This window comes from Pseudophryne corroboree (assembly GCF_028390025.1).
Source record: "Pseudophryne corroboree isolate aPseCor3 chromosome 3 unlocalized genomic scaffold, aPseCor3.hap2 SUPER_3_unloc_1, whole genome shotgun sequence".
In the NCBI taxonomy this organism is placed as follows: Eukaryota; Metazoa; Chordata; class Amphibia; order Anura; family Myobatrachidae; genus Pseudophryne; species Pseudophryne corroboree.
In genome coordinates this window covers 4,370,838-4,390,882 of record NW_026967493.1, presented here as the reverse complement: position 1 = coordinate 4,390,882, position 20,045 = coordinate 4,370,838, and the positions used below count along the sequence as shown (strand labels likewise).

The 20,045-nt window shown below is 48.6% G+C and overlaps 1 protein-coding gene across 1 annotated transcript in view; it reads left to right on the top strand.

Annotated features, from left to right (window-relative positions):
- The window catches only part of LOC134983128 (oocyte zinc finger protein XlCOF7.1-like), a 39,835-nt gene extending 33,950 nt beyond the window's left edge, over nucleotides 1-5,885 (top strand). Inside the window, exon 7 of the mRNA XM_063948861.1 lies at nucleotides 3,855-5,885. Coding sequence (XP_063804931.1) covers nucleotides 3,855-4,552 — 698 coding nt within the window. The 3' untranslated portion in view covers nucleotides 4,553-5,885. The remainder of the gene's footprint in view (nucleotides 1-3,854) is intronic.
- Nucleotides 5,886-20,045: the final 14,160 nt, after the last annotated feature.

Below are 20,045 nucleotides of genomic sequence, written 5' to 3'. Positions count from 1 at the left end.
CAGAAACACAAACCTACCATATGGATCCGTGTTCACCGTGATTAATTCAAACTGTACAGTTCTCTTTATCATGACTGACACCCCCCTGGAAGAGGAGGAGTGTGAGGAATGATACGCCCAGCCTACCCAAGGCCTGTGGAGCGACAATAGACTACTGCCCTCCAAATGAGTTTCACTCAGACAGATAATATCCGGGCCATATTTCTTAATCATTTGAAAAACTAAGGATCGCTTTACTTTATTATTAATGCCCCGGACATTCCATGCCAGAATCTTTAAGGCAGACATGTCATCCTGTGTACCATCTGGGACACAGCGTGCAGAGACCCTACAAGGTGAGAAGGGAGCCCCCCCATCACCATTATCCAAGTTTCTATCTGCCCGAACACGGTACCATCCCTGGAACCATATCGCCCGCAGGCCCCGGGCCCCGAGCCAAACCCCTCTAAATAGCACAACATCACCTCGCAGTTTGATAAATGGTCACATGAAAAACAAAAAACTGAAAAAAAAAAGAAATAGGAAAACAACAGAAAAACAAACATCATCCCAACAACATCCCCCCTCCCCGTATACCTCCCCGAACTGTGGCATACACATATCCCTAACAGAGCTCTAACCTTGGTGATCCGAAAGCCTACGGCAGTGCTATACGTATCGTACAAATTCAAACAAAAACCCCCAATGCAAAACCCAATGCGTAAAAGTCACTACCCAGCAAAGTCCAGAACAACTAGTACAGAAGGAAGCTCCCCGGACTTATACTTGCATATTGTAGGCCCATATAGAACGGACACTGGATGTCAGTCCGGAGCCATCTGGCGGGCACCCGGAGTGTATCTGTCCAGCCAGGCCGCCGCCTCCCTCGGAGAACTGAAGAACTGAGTTTCTCCGTCCGCCACCACACGCAGCCTGCAGAGAAACAGCATCGAATAAGGAAGATTCAGGTCACGAAGACGCCGCTTGATGGGCAGAAACTGGGCCCGATCCTTCTGGACATCCGCTGCATAATCTGGAAATGCTGACACCCGAACACCATTTCGAAGCAGGGGGCCCTTCACGCGGCCCAGGCGCAGGACGGAGTCCAGGTCTTTGTAGTGCAGAAACTTGGCTATAAATGTTCGCGGAGGTGCACCCGGAGGCAGAGGCCGGAATGGCACTCGGTGCGCCCGCTCCACCGCAAATTGAGGCGTAAAGGATTCAGCGCCATACGCCTCTTTTAGCCAGGACTCCAGGAAATCCTTGGGATGTGCCCCCTCCTCCTTTTCAGGCAGGCCCACGAATCTCACGTTGTTTCTGCGAAGGCGTCCCTCCATATCCAGGAGTTTAGTTTGCATAGCCGAAACTTGCTGGGAGACAGCCGACACAGACCGCTGCAAGGGGCCAGTGAGGTCCTCTAGGTTGGAGACCCGCGTCTCGGTTTCGCCCACTCTCTCTCGGACGCGCTGGACATCCTGGCGTAACAGTGATAAATCGCACTGCACCTTCTCCATTTTGTCCGACAGGCGTTGTTCGCTGGCCGCTATGGCCTCCAAGACTTGTTGAATGGAAGGAGCAGACGGCTGCATGTCCGCACCTGTATCGGCCCCAGCCGGGGGAACGGGTCGGGTAGATGGGGAGGTTTTAGGAGAGGATTGCGTCGGCTGGGTGGGAGGCTGACGGGCGAACTTCTCCAATTTAGCCGCCGCCGCGCTTTGACCACCACTCACCATAATATCAATGTTCAAGCAGCGCTCAAAGCCCAGGTATTCAGTGTCCGGAGGTGCGGCAAAGGACAGTAATTGCAGTGTCAGCAATGTACCAGGGCCCCAGGCGTCTTGTAGTAAAACAGAGGGGGGATGGGGGCCAGGGGGACCCAAGAGGAGGCGTTATAATATAATATAGGCTGGGCAATGAAAGAAAAACAGGGCAGCGTGTCCTGGGTCACTTTATCCAGCCCTGCAGCTCCTGTAAAGTCCCAGAGCAGTGCAGTGCAGAAAGGGTTAATGCAGGGAGGAACTTCCAAAATGGCCGCCGGGCCCACTGCCTCACCTCCCTCACTCAGGCACACGGATCTCGGGCTCCAGGGGACAGGAGCAGCCAGGTATGGGATCCAGGTGGTGCATGGGGAGGGCGCCGCTCACCCCACTCCGCCGGCAGCGGCAATCTTCACCGCGGGTCTGCGTCCACGCGCGCCCGCGGCAGTGTCCCGCAAATCGAGGCCGGGGATGTGCTGGCAGCCTAGGCCCGAGAACCGGGCGGCAGCCAGCGCCGGCCGGAGACACGGGCAGAAGTCTCACAGCGATGCCCGCCGCCTCCCCAGAGAGACTGTGAGAGTTAGGAGCCGGAAAGCAGGTTTTGGGGAGCCCAAGGAGTTGATCAGGATTAATAATCCGGGGAGCTCCTGTATCCTGCTTCCTACCCGCTTGCCGCCGTGGCCACGCCCCCCTTTTGCACCTACTTTAAAGCAAAGGTTCTTCAATACTTGGACAAGAGCTACCATCAGATGAATTTTTTTTTTTAATCTTATGGTTAATATTGGATTCGCACTGCTACTGATTGTGTCTACCATACTACAGATTGTGTCTTCATACACTTATCCTTATTGGGCGTGTTGCTGAAAGTAGGTGCATACACAGATGCTCCACCTCTCACATAGGAGACCATATATGGACAGAGAATCTGTGCCTGCCGCAGGCCTTTATTAAAGTTTCAATGTTGCGACTAATGTCTAAAGACTCTTCTATGGACGCTGACATTGGGCATAGTCATACGCATTGGTGGACAGTATGGATGGTGTAATGGTTGGCATTACTGCCTCACAGCACTGAGGTCATGGGTTCAATTCCCACCATTGCCCTAACTGTGTGGAGTTTGTATATTCTCCCCGTACTTGCGTGGGTTTCCTCCGGGTACTCCAGTTTCCTCCCACAATCCAAAAATATACTGACGGGTTAATTAGCTCCCGACAAAAAAATTCACCCTAGCGTGTGTGTGCGTGTACATGGGCAGACTAGATGGGCCAAGTGGTTCTTGTCCGCCGTCACATTCTGTGGGCGATATTCAATTGTTATTCGCGCCGGCAGCCACTAGATGGAGCTCAACGGAGCAATTCAGTTCTTGCTCAGTTTGGGAAATTCAGTTGTTGCTCCGTTCGGGCGCAATGGCTTCCGGCGCCTGTGTTTCAGCCCGGGGGTGGCGATCTTAATTGCGCAAAAAATGACTCTTTTGGGCGCCCAAATGGGATTTTTCATGTTGTTCCCATTAGTTTGGTCGGATTTAGCTGTTTTGCTTGGCTAAACTCGACCTCTTTGGGTGCCACATCCGCGATAAAAAGAGATCAATCGAATATCACCCCACCATCTCCCGTCACTTTAGACGGGAAATCGGGTGCGATATAACAATTGAATATCGCCCTGTATTTCTATGGATGTACACCAGGGAAGATCTTTGTAGCATCATCTGCATAAAGTAGAAGACGGAAGTCTGCCAGAAGACGTAGACACCCGACTAAGAATCAGCCCCATAGTGTACTAAGGAGTTTATTTACTAAATCTTGGAGGGAGATTAAGCACCAGCCAATCAGCTCTTGACTGCCATTTTTCAAACCCAGCCTGTAACATGGCAGTTAGGAGCTGATTGGTTGGTACTTTCATTGTCTCAAAGGAATTGGTGTAAAGTAGCAGATTAAGCATAACATGTATAGGACGTACAGTTATAATACAGTAGCAGCAAGTCAGTGTGGCAAGCCAAGCATTAGGCATGTTATAATAAATATATTCTTACCTCAGATAAATAAATCTTAGATAAAAATACGGAGTTAAAGTGACTACGACATTGTGTAAAAACAAAAATGTGTGTTTATATCCTAGCAGATGCTCGCCACAGTGACGGAATTACAGCAGAGGAACATCCCACCCTGACTACCGATTGTGAAATGAAAGATAAGGACACCACGCAGGATTCTTCAGGAGGAACCTGTATTGCCCCGACTACACCTCCTGAACTTCTATCTGCACATCTATCATCTTATCTCCCTCATCCTGAGGAGCGTTCACCCAGTAGATCGGACAACGTAACACGTAGAGCAGGTCGTCGAGGTGACAGGTTCTTTCCGTGTTCAGAATGCGGTAAATGTTTTACCCAGAATGCAAATCTTATTAGACATAAGAGGATTCACACCGGGGAGAAGCCGTTTACCTGTCTGGAGTGCGGGAAATGTTTTACACAGGAGTCGGATCTTGTCAAACATCAGGTGATCCACCGGGGCGAGCGGCCGTTCCCGTGTAGTGAGTGCGGGAAATGTTTCACCCAGAAGTCTAACCTGGTGGAACATCTAAGGACTCACAGGGGCGAGAAGCCGTTTCCCTGCGGCATGTGTGGGAAATGGTTTACGCAGAAGTCGCACCTCATTAGGCATCAGGTGACGCACACGGGGGAGAAGCCGTTTCCGTGCCCTGTGTGCGGCAAGCGCTTTTCATACAAGTCTGTCCTGGTCCAGCACCAGAGAATCCACAGCCATTTTCCTGTTTGGAATGTGGGAAACGTTTCACTCAGAAATCCAACCTGGTGAAGCATCACATATTTCACACGGGCGAGAAGCCGTTTCCCTGCGCCGAGTGCGGTAAGTGCTTTACGCAGAAATCCAACCTGGCCAAACATCAGATCTGTCACACCGGTGAGAAGCCATTCTCATGCACGGACTGTGGGAGAGGTTTCTCTCAGAAATCCCATCTCGGGGAACACCGGAGAACACACAGGGCAGACATGGTAGGCCTCTGAGAGGGTGAGGGGCACACGTAAGTGATAGATGCTTTATCAAAATAACCAAACTCATTAAACTTTATGTATTTCGCCTCGTCTCGGGTGGCGCAGACCTAACTGAGGGGTTTAAGCTTCAGTCAGGTCAATTAGAAGGTGCTTTTCCACCATTAGCTCTACCTCCTGCACCTCTAGGTGGGGTGGTTTGTGAAAGATCCTTTTTGGGGATTGCCATTTCCCACCTCAGCCACTGAATTCCTCTGGCCTTTCTGTTCTTGGAGTGTCTCTCTACTAAGCATCCTTCCTCCCGGTGGGGCTGATTCAGCGGTGGATGCTGTGAAGGTCCTGGACTTAGGACATAAGCCCACATTTATTCTCGGACCCCCATAAACACAACGCACACACAGATACGGAGAAGTTGCCTTATAATCATACATTTATTGAAAGGTAATGTAATAACTACACCAGACTCCTAGGTAACATCACACAATCACCAAAGGGCTTGTAACGACATCTCGTAATTATCACATTGAAAACCAGTCTCCCAAAAAGTACCAGCAGAGTCCCCAAAACTCATCAGAGGCAGTTACCCCAGTTTAATATAGGTAAACAACTCCAGCAGACTCTTCAGGGTCCCGGCCGCTCTGCCACTTTGCTTCACCATCATGGTGGAGCCCCAGCGACGCCTCTGCAGCTTACAGGGTTACACCCGTGGGCCTTCCCAGTGCCTTCAGAATACCTGCTGCTAGTCTCTGATAGTATAAAGAGCTCCTGCCGCCATTTATCTGAAGCTGCCAAACAACAAACTCAACTTCCAACAACACAGGATTTGGAAAAACTGACACACCCCTCACCCTGCCCCTGTTCCCTTTTAAAACCACATTGAAACATGACTAGGGGCACGGGAAACCAAGAGGAGCATGCTGGGAGATGTAGTAACTGGTACAGAAACTGGAAATCACATAGGAGCATACTGGGAGATGTAGTGAAACTACACAGCAGCTGCTGGGGAGACTGAAAATCCCAGCACAACCTTTACACAGAGGAGAGACAACCCAGACTGCCGGTCTACGTTTTAGAACAATAAGGTTAGTAAACAAAAAGACACTGTCCCCAACAGTCTAAAACCCTCGCAGATGCTAATGGCACAGCCGCTGAGCGAAATTTGTGCTCCTCCGCACATCGAAAAACATGAAAGAGATGTGCGGAAATTTTGAATTTACGTAATTCTCTGAATTAGGCCACATGTCCTCATTCTGATCCTGCTTAATAGCTATGATGCAGGTTTAATTGTCCTCTCACCTGTCGTCTAGTCCAGAGCAGTCTATTCCAGAGCGGTAGGATCTGTTGTACTTGGCAACCAGCAAATGGCCAGTCTAGCAAATGGCCTTATACACTGGCGAACTGGAAATGACACAGCATGGTGTTTTGACCCCCCCATAGAATCATTATTGGGTATGGTGGAAAATGCAGTCAGAATAATGCCTCGATTGACCTGTGTGTGTGGTCATCTTATGGTGTGCTTAGATCTGATAAGGTTTTCTATCCCAGCAGTACAGATTGTGTAATGGTTAGCAAAACTGCCTCACAGCACTGAGGTCATGGGTTTGATTCCCACCACGGGACCTGTGTGGAGTTTGAATGTGCTCCATGTGCTTGTGTGGGTTTCCTCTGGGTACCCTAGTTTCCTTCTACATATGTTAATTGGCTCCCAACAAAAAAAATTGCCCCTAGTGGACAGACCAGATGGGCCAAGTGGTTCTTATCTGCTGTCAAATTCTATGTTTCTGTGTATCTTTCTGTGTGACCAAAGGACAGTATTAGCTAATATACAGCCACCTTTAAAAGGAGTTTGTCATAGGCTTAGGTTCCTAGAGTTTTGGGACATCGTAACTAAATCCACTGGCTAAATTAAGGAAAATGTGTTATTTATTTTATTTCCTCTGTATGGTTAAATGGTTTTCTCTGGGAGGAGATGTTGGTAAACCAGCCTGGGATTATTAAATTTGGGTTGCCTGATAGACTAAGCTCTTAGTTGACCTTCTGTTAGTACGCTGATTCCATTTCGTCTTGTTCTAAGACTTCCTGTGTTGCTATATATCGGCTAGCCATGCCTGGCAGTAAGCGGGTATTAGCCATGGCGGACAAAGAGGACACCAATGGAACTTAACCTCCTTAATTAGGTCTGTGACCCTTATTGGCTTCCATAATAAAATATTTCACTTGAGAACGATAAATTACTTTTATTGCCAGTCTACAGAGGCGCTGCCGGTGCATTGTGCGCTATAATTGTCACCTCTATATGATTTTCTTTTCTTTTACGTCCTAGAGGATGCTGGGGTCCCTAATTGATCGCTGTGTGTGTGTGTGCTGGCTCCAAGCTCTGTGTTTCTTTGAGGGTACTTGGTGGGGAAACTGTCTGACATTTCTTGTGTGTATGTGGGTGTATGTCTTCTGGACTCTGTGTCTTATGCTGCAGAGGACGCTTCTTCTCCAGAGAAATCCATTCCATGTACCCTGGAATGTAATGTCTTGTCTCAGATTCCTATTAGTGAGCCAGAATGGCTGACTTTTATTAAGGGAATGATCTCTTAGATCTCTACTAGAGTAGCTCATACTGAGACTGAAACTCAGGTTTAAAAAAAAGTCTACGGCAGTTTGGTCAGGTTCTGTTCCTATTCCTTCAAAATCCCCTAGCATATACCTACAGAAACGTGCACTTGCCCAGATTATGCAAGCCGACACGGATACCGACTCTGACACGGCAGACAGTGATGGGGATGTGCTGAGGGGGGCGGCATCCCTTGCAAAAGGGGTGCAGCTCATGATTGAGGCCATTAGAGATGTGTTGAACATTACTGACACACCACCTGAGCAGGTTGAGGAGGCTTACTTCACAGACAATAAGAAAGCCTCGCTAACCTTCCCTGCGTCTAAAGCATTAAACGCCCTATTTGAAAAATCCTGGGAAAACCCGGAGAAAAAAATTCCAGATCCCAAAAAGGTTTCTGGTTGCTTTTCCCTTACACACAGGAAATGTCAGACAGTTCAAAGCCCCCCCCCCCCCTCCCCCCGCAAAGTACCTTCAGAGAAACACAGAGCTTGGGGCCAGCACACACACAGCGCTCAATTAGGGACCCCAGCATCCTCTACGGACTACGAGAAAAGGATTTACCGGTAGGTAATTAAAATCCTATTTTTGTTGCTTTACTTAATAATAACTGGTTTTGCAACATTATCCCCATATGAGATTATAAAATATCGGCAGCTGTTTGTACATATTGTTTCAGTCTGTGTCCGATGTACGCTGTACTGTATTACTGTATTGTTACGCAATGTGTGCTCCGCGTTCATGTTCAGCAGCTTCAAAAGCTGCACAAAATAAAACAAATATTCTCTTTAAGTGGAAAATGTGGGGAAACTATGATCTATCAGCCGTGACAGAAACAATCACACAGTCACCAGTGATATACTTTAAAAAGAAAAGTATAGAAAACGTAAAACCCAAAACTGGGTACACCTGGGCGATGGGTGGGCAAATTCAAATGATTGGTAAGCTTTTCTGCTTACCTGAATCGACCGCTTTTGTCTGCACGATGGTGGATCGGCAGATTGATCTGCCAGGTGTGTACGCAGCTTTAGAGTCCTGCCTCCAGCACTAACCCTGTACAGCTGCCGCCATTTTGAAAAGTCTCTGGTAGCGGGCAAAAATGTTTGTGACCTCATTCTTGGCGGTTTCGGCCCACATGGCATTACTTTCAATGGTTCAGCTCAGGGGCGTAAGTTAATACCAAACGCCTGTAGGCAAAAAAAGATTATATTGGCCCCCCTACTCACTTTAGGGTATACACACACAGTAACATATGGTACACACAAACACACACTCACATATACAAATACACACCCAACCCCACATATACACACACACACACACACACACACACACACACACACACACACATTACACCACCCACATTTCTACATACTCACGGCCACATACAGTATACACACACATACATTTACGTACACAACCACATTTACACACACACACACACACTGTGCGCACCCACACACTCTCCTCCATCACTTCCCCTCTGCTCACCGGTTGCCGGGGTATCAGCATACGGGAGTCGGAGCCGGGCAGCCACGCTATGGAGTGGGAGACAGCCATCCGTGTTGTCATCAGGCAAAAGCCGGAGCTGGGCAGCTCAGCTGTCCGGGAGATGGGAGACGGAGCCATGGTGTAAACATGCGGGTGCTGGAGCCTTGCAGTTGGGATGTCATGCGGGAGCCGGAGCAGGGGCAGCCATACGGTCAGCAGAGGCAATGGAGAAGGTGCCCTGTTCACTGCTGGAGCCCGTCGGCAACCGACTCCATTGCCTCTCAGACTTCCGCCACTGGTTCAGCTCTATGGTCTTCCTACATGAAGTATACTGTTCTCTGGCTTATCTGATCGGATGGAAGCCTCCCACAAGACACCTTTTGGGTTAAGTTATTAAGTAATCACATAAAATAAGATTTTACTTACCGATAAATCTATTTCTCATAGTCCGTAGTGGATGCTGGGCGCCCATCCCAAGTGCGGATTGTCTGCATTACTTGTACATAGTTATTGTTACAAAAAAATCGGGTTATTATTGTTGTGAGCCATCTTTTTTAGAGGCTACTTCATTGTTATCATACTGTTAACTGGGTTCAAATCACAAGTTGTACGGTGTGATTGGTGTGGCTGGTATGAGTCTTACCCGGGATTCAAGATCCTTCCTTATTGTGTACGCTCGTCCGGGCACAGTACCTAACTGAGGCTTGGAGGAGGGTCATAGGGGGAGGAGCCAGTACACACCATGTGATCCTAAAAGCTTGCTTTTGTGCCCTGTCTCCTGCGGAGCCGCTATTCCCCATGGTCCTGACGGAGTCCCCAGCATCCACTACAGACTATGAGAAATAGATTTATCGGTAAGTAAAATCTTATTTTTACTAGACTGCCTACTAAACATCAGCTACCAATGTGTAAGCCAACAAAGCAGGTGGGTTGGGGACAAATTGCACACTAGTAAAATGGTCTAATTCGACCATTCAGCAAATATTTGAAAGGATAATGGCAGTTATAGTAGCACAGGACTCTGATTACCTTCTAATTACCCTTTAGCTGATCATGCTCTAACTCCTTACTCCAGTGATTGGTCACAAGTCGTGAAGGGACTGTCCTACTCATAGGGAAAGTCTGTTCTGTCTTGACAAGGTGTGTTAAAAGCCCTTACAGGATAGTCTGACAATCCTAGGGCACTGAAACCATCCCGAAAAAAAATAAATATTTTTTTAAAAAAAGCCTCCTTCCTACCATTTTATAATAGCCCAGTGAACCGTTCCCCCTACAGGACCAGGCCGGATTGCGTATTAGGCTGGGCTTTAAGTAAACGGAAGTAAAGTGATTTTTTTAATTTCATATTTCTCTAACGTCCTAGTGGATGCTGGGGACTCCGTCAGGACCATGGGGATTATACCAAAGCTCCCAAACGGGCGGGAGAGTGCGGATGACTCTGCAGCACCGAATGAGAGAACTCCAGGTCCTCCTCAGCCAGGGTATCAAATTTGTAGAATTTAGCAAACGTGTTTGCCCCTGACCAAGTAGCTGCTCGGCAAAGTTGTAAAGCCGAGACCCCTCGGGCAGCCGCCCAAGATGAGCCCACCTTCCTTGTGGAATGGGCATTTACAGATTTTGGCTGTGGCAGGCCTGCCACAGAATGTGCAAGCTGAATTGTACTACAAATCCAACGAGCAATAGTCTGCTTAGAAGCAGGAGCACCCAGCTTTTTGGGTGCCTACAATATAAACAGCAAGTCAGACTTTCTGACTCCAGCCGTCCTGGAATTATATATATATATATTTTCAGGGCCCTGACAACGTCTAGCAACTTGGAGTCCTCCAAGTCCCTAGTAGCCGCAGGCACCACAATAGGTTGTTTCAGGTGAAACGCTGACACCACCTTAGGAAGAAACTGGGGACGAGTCCGCAGTTCTGCCCTGTCCGAATGGAAAATCAAATATGGGCTTTTGTAAGACAAAGCCGCCAATTTTAACAATCGCCTGGCCCAGGCCAGGGCCAACAGCATGGTCACTTTCCATGTGAGATATTTCAAATCCACAGATTTGAATGGTTCAAACCAATATGATTTGAGGAATCCCAACACTACGTTGAGATCCCACGGTGCCACTGGAGGCACACAAGGGCTGTATATGCAATACTCCCTTGACAAACGTCTGGACTTCAGGAACTGAAGCCAATTCTTTTTGGAAGAAAATCTATAGGGCCGAAACTTGAACCTTAATGGACCCCAATTTGAGGCTCATAGACACTCCTGTTTCCCGGAAGTGCAGAAAACGACCTAGTTGAAATTTTTTCGTGGGGCCTTCCTGGCCTCACCCACGCAACATATTTTCACCACATGTGGTGATAACGTTGTGCGGTCACCTCCTTCCTGGCTTTGACCAGGGTAGGTATGACCTCTTCCGGAATGCCTTTTCCCTTAGGATCCGGCGTTCAAACCGCCATGCCGTCAAACGCAGTCGCGGTAAGTCTTGGAACAGACAAGGTCCCTGCTGGAGCAGGTCCTTTCTTAAAGGCCGATGCCACGGTTCCTCTTGGAACAGACATGGTACTTGCTGAAAGCAAATCCCTTCTTAGCTCCCGAGGCCATTAGTCCTCTGTGAGCATCTCTTGAAGTTCCGGTTACCAAGTCCCTCTTGGCCAATCCGGAGCCACGAGTATAGTTCTTACTCCTCTATGTCTTATAATTCTCAATACCTTGGTTATGAGAAGCAGAGGAGGGAACACATACACCGACTGTTACACCCACGGTGTTACCAGGACGTCCACAGCTATCGCCTGAAGGTCTCGTGACCTGGCGCAATACCTGTCCCATTTTTTGTTCGGGCGGGACGCCATCATGTCCACCTTTGGTCTTTCCCAACGGTTCACAATCATGCGGAAAACTTCCCGATGAAGTTCCCACTCTCCCGGGTGGAGGTCGTGCCTGCTGAGGAAGTCTGCTTCCCAGTCGTCCACTCCCGGAATGAACACTGCTGACAGTGCTATCACATGATTTTCCGCCTAGCGAAAAATCCTTGCAGTTTTGCCACTGCCCTCCTGCTTCTTGTGCCGCCCTTTCTGTTTACGTGGGCGACTGCCGTGATGTTATCCCACTGGATCAATACCGGCTGACCTTGAAGCAGAGGTCTTGCTAAGCTTAGAGCATTATAAATTTGCTCTTAGCTCCAGTATATTTATGTGGAGAGAATTCTCCAGACTTGATCACACTCCTTGTGTGACTGCTCCCCAGCCTCTCAGGCTGGCCTCCGTGGTCACCAGCATCCAATCCTGAATGCCGAATCTGCGGCCCTCTAGAAGATGAGCACTCTGTAATCACCACAGGAGAGACACCCTTGTCCTTGGATATAGGGTTATCCGCTGATGCATCTGAAGATGCGATCCGGACCATTTGTCCAGCAGATCCCACTGAAGAGTTCTTGCGTGAAATCTGCCGAATGGAAGCGCTTCGTAATAAGCCACCATTTTTACCAGGACTCTTGTGCAATGATGAACTGACACTTTTCCTGGTTTTAGGAGGATCCCGATTAGCTCGGATAACTCCCTGGCTTTCTCCTCTGGGAGAAACACCTTTTCCTGGACTGTGTCCAGAATCATCCCTAGGACCAGCAGACGTGTCGTCGGAACAACTGCGGTTTTGGAATATTTAGAATCCACCCGTGCTGTCGTAGAACTACTTGAGATAGTGCTACTCCGACCTCCAACTGTTCTCTGGACCTTGTTCTTATCAGGAGGTCGTCCATTTTCTTTGAAGACGAATCCTCCTTTCGGTCATTACCTTGGTAAGGACCCGGGGTGCCTTGGACAATCCAACGGCATCGTCTTGAAACTGATAGTGACAGTTCTGTACCACGAACCTGAGGTACCCTTGGTGAGAAAAGGCAAATTTTGGGACATGGAGGTAAGCATCCCTGATGTCCCGGGACACCATATAGTCCCCTTGTTCTTTGCTATCACTGCTCTGAGTGACTTCATCTGGATTTGAACCCTTGTAAGTGTTCAAATTTTCCAGATTTAGAATAGGTCTCACCTAGCCTTCAGTACCACCATATAGTGTGGAGTAATACCCCTTTCCTTGTTGTCGGAGGGGTAATTTTATTATCACCTGCTGGGAATACAGCTTGTGAATTGTTTTCAATACTGCCTCCCTGTCGGAGGGAGACATTGGTACAGCAGACTACAGGAACCTGCGAGGGGGGAAACCTCTCGACATTCCAATCTGTACCCCTTGGATACTACTTGTAGGATCCAGGGGTCCTGTACGGTCCCAGCGTCATGCTGAGAACTTGGTAGAAGCGGTGGAGGGCTTCTGTTCCTGGGAATGGGCTGCCTGCTGCAGTCTTCTTCCCTTTCCTCTATCCCTGGGCAGATATGACTCTTATAGGGACGAAAGGACTGAGGCTGAAAAGACGGTGTCTTTTTCTGCAGAGATGTGACTTAGGGTAAAAAACGGTGGATTTTCCAGCAGTTGCCCTGGCCACCAGGTCCCATGGACCGACCCCAAATAACTCCTCCCCTTTATACGGCAATACATCTTTGTGCCGTTTGGAATCTGCATCACCTGACCACTGTCGTGTCCATAAACATCTTCTTGCAGATATGGACATCGCATTTACTCTTGATGCCAGAGTGCAAATATCCCTCTGCGCATCTCGCATATATAGAAATGCATCCTTTAAATGCTCTATAGTCAATAAAATACTGTCCCTGTCAAAGGTATCAATATTTTTAGTCAGGGAATCCGACCAAGCCACCTCAGCTCTGCACATCCAGGCTGAGGCGATCGCTGGTCGCAGTATAACACCAGCATGTGTGTGTATACTTTTTAGGATATTTTTCAGCCTCCTATCAGCTGGCTCCTTAAGTACGGCCCTATCCGTAGATGGTACCGCCACTTGTTCTGATAAGCGTGTGAGCGCCTTATCCACCCTGAGGGGTGTTTCCCACCGCGCCTTAACTTCTGGCGGGAAAGGGTATACCGCCAATAATTTTCTATCGGGGGAAACCCACGCATCATCACACACTTCATTTAATTTATCTGATTCAGGAAAAACTACAGGTAGTTTTTTCACCTCACACATAATACCCTTTTTTGTGGTACTTGGAGTATCAGAAATATGTAACACCTCCTTCATTGCCCTTAACGTGTGGCCCTAAAAGAAAATACGTTTGTTTCTTCACCGTCGACACTGAAATCAGTGTCCGTGTCTGGGTCTGTGTCGACCGACTGAGGTAAATGGGCATTTTACAGCCCCTGACGGTGTTTGAGACGCCTGGACAGATACTAATTTGTTCGCCGGCCCTCTCATGTCGTCAACCGGCTTGCAGCGTGTTGACATTGTCACGTAATTCCATAAATAAGCCATCCATTCCGGTGTCGACTCCCTAGAGAGTGACATCACCATTACAGGCAATTTGCTCTGCCTCCTCACCAATATTTTCCTCATACATGTCGACACACACGTACCGACATACAGCACACACATAGGGAATGCTCTGATAGAGGACAGGACCCACTAGCCCTTTGGGGAGACAGAGGGAGAGTTTGCCAGCACACACCAAAACGCTATAATTATCCAGGGACAACCTTTATATAAGTGTTCCTCCCTTATAGCATTTTAATATATATACATATCGCCAAATCAGTGCCCCCCCTCTCTGTTTTAACCCTGTTTCTGTAGTGCAGTGCAGGGGAGAGCATGGGAGCCTTCCCACCAGCCTTTCTGTGAGGGAAAATGGCGCTGTGTGCTGAGGAGAATAGGCCCCGCCCCCTTTTCGGCGGGCTTCTTCTCCGGAGTTTTAGATATCTGGCAGGGGTTAAATACATCCATATAGCCTCAAGGGCTATATGTGATGTATTTTTCGCCATACAGGTATTATACATTGCTGCCCAGGGCGCCCCCCCCCAGCGCCCTGCACCCTCCGTGACCGCTGTGTGAAGTGTGCTGACAACAATGGCGCACAGCTGCAGTGCTGTGCGCTACCTGATGAAGACTGAGAGTCTTCTGCCGCCTGGTTCCGGACCTCTTCAATCTTCAGCATCTGCAAGGGGGGTCGGCGGCGCGGCTCCGGGACGAACCCCAGGGCGAGACCTGTGTTCCGACTCCCTCTGGAGCTAATGGTGTCCAGTAGCCTAAGAAGCCAATCCATCCTGCACGCAGGTGAGTTCACTTCTCTCCCCTAAGTCCCTCGATGCAGTGAGCCTGTTGCCAGCAGGACTCACTGAAAATAAAGAACCTAAAAACTTTTTCTAAGCAACTCTTTAAGAGAGCCACCTAGATTGCACCCTTCTCGGCCGGGCACAAAAACCTAACTGAGGCTTGGAGGAGGGTCATAGGGGGAGGAGCCAGTACACACCATGTGATCCTAAAAGCTTGCTTTTGTGCCCTGTCTCCTGCGGAGCCGCTATTCCCCATGGTCCTGACGGAGTCCCCAGCATCCACTAGGACGTTAGAGAAAGGGTTGTCCACCAAACCTCAGCTACCGTTGTGTCCTGAGAACAGAACCTCTGGAGCAGGTCATATGTTGCTGAAATGATGTCTAAAACACGATCATTATGAAGCTATGGGTGAAGAAATCTATATGCCCAAAACCCTGTGGGTAGCTACCTTATCATAATACAGATATGAAGACATTATAAAAGACCACCTCCACTTCCTAAAATGTAATTACACTGTGCTGTATGCCTGGAAGTAATCCTTCATTCTGCAGGTTATTTACTAATTACAGTGAGACCTTGTTTGATTTAGAGGAGTGCTTAACACCATAATTGTCCTTCGTTAATATGACACCAGCCTCACATTATAATTCTGTGCTCCAGGAGGACCTTGCTCCTTTATCTATGTCACAACTGAGGGCCTGTGCTGACGGGAGGCAGCCTCAGTTGTAGGGGCTGAGATGTAGTGAAACCTGGGAGGTTGTGTCAGACCCCTGAACATGTAAGTTACACGTAGGAAGATTGCCTGAAGGCGTGACCACGACAACCAAAGTAAAAGTCAATGAAATTTATTAAACAAACTCCGTGTGACACAGCAGTGATAAAAGAAATACGAATAATCAGCAGTTGTATAATACAGTTCCTGGGTACTTTGGGGTGGCAATAGCCACGGGCCCTGGTAGCATAGGGTACAGTTCTTATTGTCCTCAAGATGGAAAGTCCTTACCAGGCCCGACTGTAGAAGTGAGAATAGCCCAGGAACATGCCAGCTGATGTTCCTCGGAAAGCTGGTCCAATGATGATGAAGTGGCTGCTGTGGGTACTGGGTGGAACCAGTCAGATGTTACCACGGAGTGGATGCTGGATGGAACCAGCCAGATGGTAGTATGAAGCTTGGGAGCGATGAAATAATAGTACCGGTGGTTTGTGGAAATCTGCAGGAAAAGCACCGGCACTTTAAGAGAAGCTGATCTCTGCTGGAAGCTGAGTGCTGGAAGCAGATGAATCTGTAGCTGGAACTGGAGTAGTCACGGAGGACTGCAGAGTCAGGCTGCACCGCAGGTGGTAGGCTGGTGCGGATCTCTTTAGTGGAGGCTGGAGACAGGAGCTGGAAACCTGGAAAAACAACCACAGGAGAGAGACACTGGAAACAAGGTTTGACAACCAAAGCACTGACCATTTCCTGGCCCAGGCACAGGATACTTATACCTGCAGCAAGGCAGGCATTGGCTGGGCAATTATGCAGATTCTAGAGGTAGCGGATTGGTGGAAACTGAGGCATGTGATTAGAACCAACATGGTTGCGCCCATGCTAGCACCTGGAGGGAAAGTTAGTTTGAGAAACCATGTGGAGATTCAGCAGTAATGGCGGCGGAGGCCGCGGAGGGCAGGTGACGCCACACTGGCAATTTGCATACTGGAACCACATGGATGACAGCGGAGGCCGCGGAAGACATGAGACGTCACACTGATGAGTCGGTATGCTGGAAACACAGGAACAGCGGCGGAGACCGCAGAGGGTTGGAGACGCCATTCTGACCTTTAACATGAAGCCGCGGTGACAGCGCTCTAAAGTGACAGGAGGGAGATGTAACATGAGGACATCAGGAACACGAGTGAGATCCGGCCCTGGAAAGCTGAGACAGTCCCAGAAGACATCTGAATGGTAAGTAATGGCGTCCAGATACCCGTCGTCACAATCTAACTCTGTCAAGGACAACCTGATCTGTTTCATGGGACGCACATGTTCGCCGGCTCCAAAATCTCCACACATACCCTCAGACCCGTACATGGCACTCAGACTTAACCACATTCCCTCATTCACCAAGCTTATCAGCCAATCAGCTCCAATATGTAAATTAACAGTAATGAGCTGATTGGCTGGTGTTTATCACCTTGCACTTATCACTGGTTTATCACTTCCTTGGGCCGTCTCCAGGTTAATACATCTGCCCCCTTATTTGAAAATGCATGTAGCCGTAGGGATCAATGGGGCAGATGTATTAACCTAGAGATGACATAAGGAAGTGATAAAGCGGTGATAAGTGCAAGGTGATAAATGCACCCGCCAATCAGCTCCAATATGTAAATCGCCAGTAATGAGCTGATTGGCTGGTGCATTTATCACCATGCATTTATCACTGGTTTATCACTTCCGTATGCCGTCTCCAGGTTAATACATCTGCCCCACTGAGGCAGATGTAAGAACGTGCGCTAACTGCCGCTGTTACCGCATCATCGCTATGTATGATGCTGCTCACAGCGGGTACTTAAGGAATGCAGGAAGCGTATGCTGCCAGTTCGTCTGCGACGCTTAGCCTTTAAGAAGTTGCAGGCTCCCCGATGTATGAAGGCTGGGTCAGTGACTTACCGCTCGTTAAGCCCCCTCTGTCACTTCGCCAAGTCGGGGCTGGCGCTGCAGCACTGTAGCTGCTTTGATATGGGTCTCTTTTTTTTTTTTTTTTTAAATAAAACTTTATTGATAGCCCAGGGCGTCTTTAGGGCGCCGGGTTACACAGCACGGCTAGCTGGGCACTGGGGAGAAGGCACATGCGCGCTGCCACGCTCGCCTCAGCTCCCTGGAGTCCTTACAGAGGATTCATGCATGTGCAGGGTGACAGGCACGGTGGACGCTGGGAAGTGAGCACACTACGCATGTGTAAGTCCACAACGAACACCGAAAAAAGGGGTGTGACTGCATCGCCACCCCTGGCCATAACGAATTCTCAAAGGGGCCGGAGCACCAATCATACATTAGGGAGAAGGGCGAGTTCTAAACACCGCGATAATGCGGTCAAGTGCACATAAGGAACGTTAGGGTACAGTTGTGTGGTCGGCATACCACTCGTCAGGATCCTGGCTGTCACAATACTGTCGCTGGGATCCCGACAGGGGCACCATACCGCGACCAGTATACCGGCGAGGTAGGTAATTCCCCCTGTATGGGTGTACACAACACCCATAGAGGGAGACGCTCGCCACTGAGCCCGCAAGGGGCTTCGTTACGCTCACCCCCTTTCCAGCAGGCTACTGCTCGGGATGCCGTTGTTAGAATATTGACATTCGGCATCCCAGGTGGCGGTTAATCATACCGATGCCCTTATAGCAATGCAGGAAAATGGCGCTGATGATCCCAGTTGAATATATATATATATCGATTTATTTTTTCCCTCCAAGAATATCACAGCTCATAATGTGGGTAAGGTGCAGTCAGGGAGATTGCTAGACTCTTCAGGGAGTCGGGGAGATTGCGGCTGTTTCCGGAGTCTCCCTGACAATGAGGGAGACTAGGACACTACTATGGTTTTACAAATGAACATGGGAACAGCTGTGGTGCATAAAATGGACACCTGCTGTGGAGAGGCGTCTCTCTAGAAGCACTAGGGGGCCCTTCAAAATGTTGCTATAGGCCCCTGGACAGCGGACTGCCCATACACACAGCCAGATGCACCGTTGTATATCTGCAGATGTATCGGCCATCACCCGTGCTGCACAGCTGACGTGATATGTCTGTGAATGACGTTGTACACAGACGTATCGTTTATGCCAACCTGCTCGCTGTATATTGGCTGTTCAAACAAATGGCCAATGTGTCGCCCAGTGTGTACCCAGCACTAGTGAATTTATTGTTTGTCTGACACATCTCCATTGCTGTTGCAACCTGCACATTGTAAGATCAGAGCTTGGCAGGAACAGCATGAGTCTATGGCTCTGTCCTGCCTTGTGTCCGGGGGTTCAGGCTGATAAGTGTTACCTAATGAAACATTACAGGAGACAGCAATGGTTGGAACATAAGGACAGTACAACACACCCTCTCTGACTGGCTGTGTATATAATGTGTATGAGAGTGAATGGATGGGGTACAATAACCTCCTACGGGTGTATGTAGATATATACATACCTCCCAACATGACCCTTTCCAGGAGGGACAAACTGCTCTGTTCCCCGACTTCTCTCTTAAATTTTTTAAAATTGCTGGCGCCTGTGGTGAAACGCCTTCTTTTTTAATCAATTAACCTGTTCAACATGGGTGACGCCAATATATCAGTCTATAGCAGGGATGGGGAACCTTCGGTCCTCCAGCTGTTGTTGAACTACACATACCAGCATGCCTTGCTACAGTTTTGCTATTTGGCCATGCTAAAACTGTTGCAGGGCATGCTGGGATGTGTAGTTCAACAACAGCTGGAGGGCCGAAGGTTCCCCATCCCTGGTCTATAGTGACCGGCACTCCTCAAAATTTAAATGGTAATCACCTAGGTGCCTTCAATCAGATAAATTAATGGATAGACAGATGCTAGCGGCACTCTCGGGACTGGTCAAATCAAAAATCCATATTTGTACCGATGAAATTTATGATAATAACTGAAACGTTGACTTAACAGTGGTCCCGCTAAGATGTTGAGGACTGATATAGATTTTTGATTTGACGAGTCCTGAGAGTGCCGCTACCATCTGTCATCTATCTATCTATCTATATAATCTATATATACATAAAATTATAAGGCTGATAAATGAGGAGGGGCACACAGACGCCTATGATCAGTATGAGTAGAAGTTATCACTAATAATGATGAGCAGGACAGTACAGATACAAGCATCTACGAGCAGGCAACATAGACACAACCGCAGACAGATAGGACCCATGCCACTTCCGGGTTGCTGCTGTGCGTTCCAAATGGCGGAAGTGACGTGAGAGTGATCTCGATGTGTTACTCAGTGCAGCTGCGCACAGGAGATGATCCCGGAAGGGCAGGTGAGC